General features: G+C 46.0%; 2 protein-coding genes across 2 annotated transcripts in view; one reads left to right on the forward strand and one right to left on the reverse strand.

The window, feature by feature from the left end:
* The window catches only part of LOC133850839 (uncharacterized), a 47901-nt gene extending 38206 nt beyond the window's left edge, over positions 1-9695 (reverse strand). The window contains exon 1 of the mRNA XM_062287069.1: positions 9675-9695. Within this exon, the coding sequence (XP_062143053.1) occupies positions 9675-9680 (6 nt within the window). The 5' untranslated portion in view covers positions 9681-9695. The remainder of the gene's footprint in view (positions 1-9674) is intronic.
* LOC133850148 (glutamate receptor ionotropic, kainate 2) lies at positions 882-4863 on the forward strand. Its single transcript, XM_062286143.1, is given in 12 exon segments — positions 882-1071; positions 1147-1299; positions 1365-1427; positions 1690-1893; positions 1958-2169; positions 2225-2347; positions 2402-2644; positions 2733-3005; positions 3007-3150; positions 3205-3428; positions 3582-4410; positions 4466-4863. Coding segments are annotated over 12 exon segments (2853 nt in total). The 5' UTR covers positions 882-986; the 3' UTR covers positions 4766-4863.
* Positions 9696-10049: the final 354 nt, after the last annotated feature.

The raw sequence follows: 10049 nt of genomic DNA on the forward strand, positions 1-10049 counted from the left end.
ACAAATTATTCAAATTTCGACTGCACTGCGCCCGAAAGGTTGACTTCAGCACAAAACGTGTTTGGCATCAATAAAATACTTTAGGCCAAAACCGACAACCAAAACAGGGCCAAAGGCTAAAATGACACCAGCGGCCATATTGTTATTGACGCGTGCGTGTGTGTGTGCTTCGGTGTGTGTGTGTGTGTCAGTCTACACACGCACACCATTAAAATATGTTAATATAAGGAAATATCTATGCGTGTGTTTTTTTGCCCTCAAGTGTGGGAGAGTGTTTTTAGTGAATGTGTTTTTTATGCAAATTGATATTGTTGGCAAACGCTTGTCGTGCTTCCCTTCCCCTTCCTCTTTCCCTTCTCCCACTCCTTCCCTTTGCCATCATCAAGAAGCTCTTATTGAGTTTTTCTATGAAAAATTGACACCTCATCAATTTTCAATAGAAATCAATGTCCCACAAGCGAAATTCTCACACGCACTCGACGAGCAAATAAATTCGCTTTACTGCCACAACTCTCATCCTGTTCCCGCTGTGTTCTCTGCGCTCCTTAAGGATAATAGTACTGCTATTGACATGTCCGACAGCAGCAGCAGCTAGCAAGCAGCACCCTGGGGAGCTAATCATTGTACATTTGATGGCTTTGATGTTCGCCATTGGCCAAAGGGTTCGCTGACAGTTCAATCCTTTATTAAACAGACCTAACAACACAACGACCGCAAAGCAATGTCAAAAGCTCCAATGATGATGATCATCAGCAAATCATTTGGCCGAAAAGCTTTTCCAAAATAAAACAGCTGGTCTGCTGTTCAAACATAGAAGAATTTTCCGAGACGATCAATGAATGGAAAGGGGGGACAAAAAAGCTTTTCAGTGCTCACTTCACTCTCGCCGAGTTCGCAACGTTATTCTAAAATATTTTTGCAGTAAAATTTACCAAATTGCTAGTTCATGTGTGTGCGCCATACTGTCAAAATTCCAGACAGCAAGAATGTGGCAGGGAATTGCTTTTATTTGGTGCGTTTGGAGTGCATTTCTAGTGCACAGCAGCCTGCAGCAACAAATCAACATTGGTGAGAAAAACGAGAATGAGAACATTTTCACATTCTTGAATTAAATGAAAATGTTGCCACCTGTTTTCACTTAGGTGCCTTTTTTTTACGACAATGAAATCGAGCTGGAGAAGGAGTTCACGGATGTCATAAACGCCATTAACGGGCCCGAGGCTGAGCAAACTTTCACATTGAATCCCTTAATAAAACGCCTCAGACCCGAAGACGGCAGCCTTATTCTAATGGGACACGGTGGGAATTTCTTTGAATTTTTTATTGGACAATTTTAACGGAGAAAAAATGCTCGTTGCTTTCAGCTTGCGATCTCATAGATAATGGTGTCGCAGCTATTTTTGGACCAAGTTCAAAGGCGGCAAGCGGTAAGTGGCAAGGGGCAACAACTGGGACAGACGCGCATAGCGAAAGCGTGGAGAACTTTGTGTAGAAAGCGTGCACAAAATAAAAATAAATAAAAGAGGCCAAAAAAGCTTGACGAATAGGGAGCAAAGCAAACTGTTGAATTAATTTGTTTGTAAACAGAGAGAAAGACAGAAGAGAGAGAGAGAGAGATAGAGATAGAGAGATATAGAGATAGAGAAAGAAAGAGAGAGAGAGAGATGAGTGATTTTATTTTCCTTATAGATATTGTTGCTCTCATCAGCAATAACACCGGCATACCACACATTGAGTTCGACGCAGCTGATGAAGAGCAGCTAGCCGAGAAGCCAAACCACCAGATGACCCTCAATCTTTATCCCTCCCAGCTGATATTATCCAAGGCCTATGCTGACATAGTGCAGAATCTTGGCTGGCGCAAGTTCACAGTTGTCTACGATGCCGAAGATCGTAAGCGTCCTCTGCCTTCTATTGCATACATATGTACATATTATTGACAGCATTCTTCTTTTAGCTAAAGCCTCAGCTCGCTTGCAGGATATTCTGCAGTTGCGTGAATTGCACAACGATGTGGTAAGAGTGCGCAAGTATACGAAGGACGAAGACTTTCGTGTGATGTGGAAGAGTATCTTGGGCGAGCGTCGCATTGTTCTCGACTGTTCGTCTGATTTGCTTGTGGACTTGCTGAATACCTCTTCAGAGTTTAACCTGACACAGCAGTACAATGTGGGTAACAGAAAGCAGTAAATATATTTCGATTTTATAACTTGACTGATTTCAGAACATCTTTCTCACCAACTTGGAGACATACAATGATAATCTTCAGGATTTGACAGCGGACAACGAGACATTTGCGGTGAATATAACCGCAACTCGGCTGCTGCTCAACCCTGACCCTCAAGCAGTAAGTCACACTAGTGGTTTTCTTAGTGATTTTGTTAATCGTTGTTGCACTTAGTATATGCAGCAGTATGGCTATGTGACCCAAGAAGACAACGTGGTTAGTGAGAGTACCGAAACGAGTCGCACTCTAATGCTGGACCTGCTCCACGACAGTCTCCATCTGTTTGTCCAGGCCTGGCGCAACGCAACCTATTTCTATCCGGATCGCATGTCTGTGCCGCGAATGAGTTGCGACTTTGGCCCCACAGGAGGGCGACCTTGGCTGATGGGACGCTATTTGGCGCGCTTAATGAAGGGTGTAAGTAAGGCAGACGTCAGTTGGCAGTTGGCAGATGCGGCTGCCTCTGTTCTGATGAGTTGTTCACTAATCGAACGTGCCGCCGTAGACTTCCGGCGTGAACAGCGCAAGCTTTCGCACCAGCAATTTGCAGTTTGACGAGGATGGACAGCGCATTAACTTCAATATTGAGATTTATGACCCCGTCGACAACATTGGCATTGCCATTTGGGACACCAGGGGCCAGATAACACAGCTGAATGTGAAGGACAAGGTGCAAAAGAAGATTGTCTATCGCGTCGCCACTCGTATCGGCCCACCCTATTTCAACCTCAACGACACTGCGGTGGCTCTCAATCTCACCGGCAATGCCATCTACCAGGGGCTACGCTGTCGACCTAATCAAAGCCATTTCCGAGGAGGTGGGATTCGAGTACGTTTTTGTTCCCGTCGCAGATCAGCAGTATGGCAAACAGGACAAGATAACCAAGCAGTGGAACGGCATCATTGGCGAGATTGTCAACAATGTGAGTAGTGTTGTATCATATATTATAAACAGACACTCATGAACTCTCTCTTAGGATGCACACATGGGAATTTGTGATTTGACCATTACCCAAGCTCGTCGCACGGCTGTCGACTTCACGGTGCCCTTTATGCAGTTGGGTGTTAGTATTTTAGCGTACAAGAGTCCGCCCAAGGAGAATGAGTGGCAGGCCTATCTGAAACCCTTCGGTGGGGAAGTGTGGATCTGGATTCTCATCTCCGTATTTGCCATGTCCTTTCTTAAAGTTATTATCGCTCGGTAAGTGAAGGAATATAATTGGTTTTTTGCCAAAATTATGAAAAACCCTCCAAATTCATGAAACTCCTATAAAGACCAAAATATAAGACGAAGATATTGCTCCACTTCCAATCTTCCAATAGGTTGATATACTTTTCATTTATTGTTTTCCAGCATTGCAAAGGCAGAGTGGGAGAACCCCCATCCGTGTAATCGCGATCCGGACGCACTGGAGAATCAGTGGCATCTGCACAACACTTTCTGGCTAACAGTGGCCTCTATCATGACAGCTGGTTGCGATATTCTGCCGCGGAGTCCGCAAGTCCGTCTCTCGGAGGCTACCTGGTGGATCTTTGCCATCATTATAGCCAACTCGTACACCGCCAACTTGGCTGCCTTTCTTACCAACTCCAAGATGGAGGGCAGCATCACAAGTCTCAAGGATCTAAGTGCTCAAACGAAAGTCAAGTTTGGCACAATCAACGGCGGCAGCACCTACAATCTGCTGGCCGAGTCCAATGAGACCGTCTATCGCCTGGCCTTCAATCTGATGAACAAGGCCGATCCCTCGCCCTACACCAAGGATAATCAGGAGGGCGTGGAACGCGTGAACTCCAGCTATGGGGACTATATGTTCCTCATGGAGACGACAACGCTGGAGTACCATCGCGAGAAGAGCTGCTTCCTGCGCTCAGTGGGCGAAAAGTTTGGAGAGAAGCATTATGCGATTGCCGTTCCCTTTGGCGCCGACTATCGCTCCAATCTGAGTGTTGCCATTCTCAAGCTGAGCGAGCGGGGAGAACTCTTCAAAATAAAGCAGAGATGGTGGAAGCAGAAAAACAACACCTGCGTCGTAGAGGCGGATCCAAATGCCACGCCCGACATGACCTTTTCGGAGCTACGCGGCATCTTCTACACTTTGTATATGGGCATTCTGATTGCCTTCATCATTGGCATTATTGAGTTTTTGGTCTACGTGCAGCAAGTGGCACTCGAGGAGCGTGTAAGTTGTGTCTGCACCAAAGCGACGATTGAATCTGTGACTCTTTCTTTTGCAGCTTGATTTCAAGCAGGCCTTCATCAAGGAAATTATATTTGTGCTACGCATTTGGAACAACAAGAAACCTAGCTCAGGATCTACAACCGCCTCCAGTCTGCGCAGCACTCCCCTTCGCTCCATCGGGAAGTCCATGGAGCGCACACCGAAGTCGGCGCGTCGCATTGTCCTCGGCCGTTCCTCGGAGGAGATGCGCGAGTTGCCGCTGCCGCCGGCGACGCGTCCCTCCCCTAGTTGCAGTGGCAGTGGAGAAAGGGGAAGCGAACGAGAAGGTGAAGAGGAAGAAGAAGCCCGTGTCTGATGTTGTTGTTAGCTGTTCTGTTACGAGCATTTCAGCTCTTCAGTTATTTGCAATAAAAACTACGCCCATCATTTGGCCCGTAATCAATTTTGAGCTTCTTTAAGCTTGAAATTACTTGGCAGTCGATGCCGCGGGCCAAGCAGGGAGCGAGCATTTCTTTCGATTGGTTGCGTCCGCGTGGCAAGAAGCGAAACACGAGCCACTCCATGTTGCATAGCTCTGCACAAACTTGCCACTCGCTTCACTGCCCAGCCAGCCAGCCAGCAACCCTCTCCTTTCTCTCCCGCTCACTGCACGTAATTTTCGTTTATTGCTGCCTTTTGCCGTTTGCCACAGCAAAGCTGCCTCAGCTTGTCAATTGCGTTATTGGAGCTTATTGACATTTTATATCCACCAGCAACTGACGAAGCTGCCCTCTCTTGTCTCCGGCTCTTGACTGTGGCGTGTCTCTTCGCCATCACGAAAATTATTAAAGCAGCTCCCGGCGAAGGACAAAATGAAGCTGCAACAGAAGCCAGAGAAAGGGGGCTGCAGATGTGTGTACGACGGCGGCTTGCGCCGTGTTGTGTCGCCTTTGGCCTTTGTTGGCTGCTGTAAAATGAACAGCTTTGCACGCCCGTCGCCAATGACAGCAACGACCTCGATATCGCATGGCATCGCATCGCAGTCGTCGTCGTCATCTCCACGGACAGCGCCATGGCCATCGAAGTTGACAGCGAAGCCAACTGCGTTTGGGGTTCACATTGCTTTCCGTGACGAGGACAAGTGTCCTTTGCATTGCTGGGGCTCCTGCTGATGTTTGTGTGTCGTATTTGTGTTGCAGTCTGTGTTCTTTTTAATTATTTTGTTGTGAAGTGACTTCACGCTACGTGTGTCATTTGAGTAGCTTCGCATGGAGTCCAGCGGACTGCAGTTTGAGTTTGAGGTTTGGCCATTGCTTCGCTGCTAAACCGAGCACAGCTCTGTTAAAAGTCTCCACATCTGCCTTCGCCTGAGTGTGGCAAACTCAACACACTTGTTGCCTGCCTCATCCATGCGCACAAGCCGCACAGGGGCAACAAGCGAATCCACCACCGATGGCCAATGGCTGAAGGCTCGGCGACAAAGCGACAACTTCCACACGTTCCACAATCGAACAATTGCAACCCCTAAACAGCTCAGATATAGGAAGCAGCCAAGGGTGCTCTTATACGCCGAGGCAAAGGGCAGCAATAGCAGAAGCAGAAGTATACTACCAGACTGGATGTCATTTGTTAATGCCACGCACGTAAGCAATTTCCGCACGAAAGCGCATTCTTTGAGCCTTTAATGTACTTTTTGATGTTAACAAATTTTTGAACATTTGTTGTTGCCTGTCACCACCGAGAGAGAGAGAAAGAGAGAGAGAGAGAAAAAGAGAGCAGGACTACAGCATGGTAGCTGGACGGAAGGACACATGAGCTGAATGCTAAGCGACATCGGTTTAGGTTCATCTGCGGCTTTTCTGATTTGCTGTCGACAGCAGCCAAAGGGGCAAGGGGTGAAGCGGAGGAGTAGCAATTGGGTGTGAGTGATTAGAGACGCATAAACAAATTAATAAGTGAGCTTTGAGCTCTGAGCTATGAGCAGAATCTCTCGCTTAACCCTCGAAGAGCGGCCACATCGATTAGGGGGAAAGAGCAATGGGGTTAACTTAAAACGTATAAGTTTCAAAGGCAATCAACACCTTGAAAAGTTATAAATTGAGCAATTTTCCACTTTGGGAAATTTATGAGCTGCAGTCGAGGTGCAAATTGTCTCAGTCTGCAGACTCTACACATGTGTGTGACCAAGTCCAGGACATTCAAGCACAGGTCGTAGTGCTGCATCAGAGGGATGAGACTATCGTTCGTTCTGTGGCCCTGACAAGCAATCACATGGCATACACTGAGAGACTCACACACACACAGGATACGGCTGCAGTGCACAGTTGAGTTGATGGGCCTCGCCTCATTCTTGGGAGCAACTTGTCTGGGCCTTTTGCAATTTATAGAACAAATTGCAATTGAAATTCACATTGGCAAGTCTTGAGCAGAAGAAGCAGCAGAAGAAGGCGGCATAAATATATACGGCTAAAATGGGCAAAGGAAATTACCGGCAACATTTTTAATTAACTGCAAGTGGAGCCAAGCAAAGTGATAATGTCCACATACATATATCGCAGTCCTTACAATTTATAGCACGTTCTTACAGCCTCGACTCAACTGGCAGCAAGTATACGACACGTGTGCAGCGAGTAGGTGAAAAAAGAGAATGGAAAGGTTTCTTGTGTATGCGTTTAGCCTTAGTTGTGTTATTAGCTGATTGCCCCAAGTGGATGTGAGCATGCTTTTTGACGTGCAGCTGCAGCTGGTTGACCCAATGAAACTCATATGACCACAAAAATCGATCGAAAAATATGCCACAAATTTGGACTAATTGTGCATGAAATTTAAGCCTAAAGCGAGTGTTGCTCGCTGCTCGACTTGTTCTCTTTGCTGGGCAGTTAACAAGTTTGTGTTAATTACTCGGCTGCCGCATAAAGCAGCAAATTTGAAAAACGAAGCTTTCATGCACACACACAAAAACAACAATTGTTAGCAGGCTGGCTGCCCATCAAGTTCATACTGAGCCTGTTGGCAGTTGGAAATTGCCTTGTCGCTGGCTTAGGCTGATTCGAGTTTGTTTTCTCTGATTGTTTGCTTGTTATTGTTATTGTTGGCTTGTTGCGCTGACACAATGAAGTTGCTGCTGTTGCTGTTGCTTTTGCAACTGCAGTTGCTAGATCTTTGCTTGCTTGTTTAGGCAATTGCTGGCAAATTGTTGAGGCTCTGCTCATAAATTCATACATTCGCTTACAGTTGTGTTGAGCATGGGCATTACTCAGGCCACTTCCTTTTGTCCCTTGGGTCCCAGTCGAGTATTATTTGAAGCTCAGCTCGTTGGCAAACAAATAGTGATGGCTATGCCGCATCCGCGTGTGCGATCGCTGCAAAGCACATTTTACATTTTGCAAAAAGAAAAACAATTGCAATTGCAAAAACCCATTGCAATTTTTCTTATGGCACGTTCAGTTGTGGGGCAGCTGCCAAGGGAGGCGATGCGCAGCTAAGACAATGGTTTGAGGGCAAAGAAAACACCCAACACCGAAAACAAATAAACGCAGATAAAGAGCTGCTAGCTGGCAGAGCTGTGAGCTGCTAGCTGTAAGCTGTGAACTGGCAACCAAAGCAAAGAGCAAACAACGTTGTTCCTTCTGCTCCTCGGTTCGGTCTCGCATCTACGAGCTGAGCTGACGCCGCCACAAGACGGAAACGGAAACGCGTCACACAATGTCGAAGCGAGCTTGAAACTTGGCCAAGGAGAAGGGGCTGCGAATGCTGATACGATGCGATGCTAGCTGGGATCTGCTCTGGCAGCGTGGAGCTATTAGATATTTATTTCTGCGGATGTTTGTCTGTGTCTCAGTCTCCTTCCCCATTCCCCATTCCCCATTCCCATTCCAGTCTTTGTCTCTATCTCCGCCTCTGTGCGAGTGTGTACATATTTGCACATGTTTCGCATTTGTATTCCATGCGTTATTGAGCTGAAAATTGATGCACATTACTTACTCTATTGAATTACACATTAGCTATTGCTCTGGCCCTTGCTGTGTGTTTCTGTGAGTGTGTGTGTGGCTTCCTCCTTCTCCTCCTGCTCTTGCCCCCGTCGTGACCAATAAATAATTTGAAAATAACAAAATAACAAAGTGAAACAAAGACAGGACATGCCATCAATGCGCTGCTGCTGCTGCTGCTCCAATGCCTCCCACTAGCTCTCACCCAACTGCAACTGCAACCATCGCCATTGCCCTGAATTATGCATGTGTATGTGTGAGTGTGAGTGTGTGTGTGCGCCCGCTGCTTCGATACTTCTAACGCTGCTGCCCTGCTGCCCCATAAATTGCCCAACTAAATACAATTTATTTCTCGTCGTCGCTGGTGACCCGTGTGTATTTTATATGTACGTTCTCAGCGTTCCATGCGCGCAGTGTCGTTATTTATGCGCTGCTTTTAGTATTTTTACCACCCCACTCCAACCCCCCACATTGCCCTCTGCCACTTAGAAGCCCTAGGAGGACGCACGAGTAGGAGCACAAGGACTTGCATCCATACTACATCTTCAATATAATATTTATGTTGTTTTAAATAGTTTGCAAAATGTCAGTGTGTGGCATGTGGTTGCAATTCACGTCTCTCTTCTGGCAGCTGTTAACTGCCAGCTGTTAAGCAACAAGCACTAACAGATGTTATTCCGAGCAACCCCTGTGAGAGAATGTTAACCGTTTCGTAAAGTTAACTGTGCTACAAAGCAACCCCTGCAGTTGAGAAGGGAATTAGCAGACTATGGTTATGTTAAGTTACTTGAATGTTGTACATAGCGGATATAAAGCAACCCCTACAGTTGAGAAGGAAGTTTACAGGTCTCTGTTATGTTAAGTTACTTTAATGTTATGCATAGCGGATACAAAGCAACCCCTACAGTTGAGAAGGGAATTAACAGACTACTGTTATATAAAATTAACAGAATGCTGTCAAGCGCGGATAATGTTTATAGTAGTTTTATGGCAAGCTATGCTCCTGCGAGTGAATAATGTTAACAGAGCAAAATACAAAAATATATAACAGAACAGAAACTGTATATCCCATGAATTAATCAAGAAAACTTTTCTATTCCACAGCAGTTAAATTAAATTGTAATAAATTTCCCACGTTATGTGTTTCCATTTCCCCATTCATGGCCAATATACTATATATTCCCAATTCATGTGGGCGACAACAGAATGTTGACTGTTCAAAACAAACAACAACTCAATCGGCATTTGGAGTCGCTGTCACGAAACGTATTTGAAATAGAAATGCAAGAAACTCACCATCATGACCTGAGCGCTGTTAACAGTCGTTCCAGATGGCTGTGAATCCGTCGATGGGTTCGAGTCCGAGCAAGAGGCCGCGAAGTGACGACGGCGCTCAGCGTATATAACAACGAGTGCGCCAACTGAGGGATTTCAGTCTTCGTTTTGCCTCTGAATCGTGCGGTCAGCAACTGAAACTTGGACTGCGAATCCACGCGCTGCGTCGGCCGCGCCGCGATTGGCTGAAATGAGCAAACAAAATTTAAATATTAAAAGGTTAGCCACAACGACGATAACAACTTGCAACTGCACTAATAATAACAACAACATCAAACGTGAGCTGCAAATATAATTTAAATGCAATAACACGAAATTAGCATTGAAATCGAAACC

The sequence above is a fragment of the Drosophila sulfurigaster genome, chromosome 2L, assembly GCF_023558435.1.
Source record: "Drosophila sulfurigaster albostrigata strain 15112-1811.04 chromosome 2L, ASM2355843v2, whole genome shotgun sequence".
Classification (NCBI taxonomy): domain Eukaryota; kingdom Metazoa; phylum Arthropoda; class Insecta; order Diptera; family Drosophilidae; genus Drosophila; species Drosophila sulfurigaster.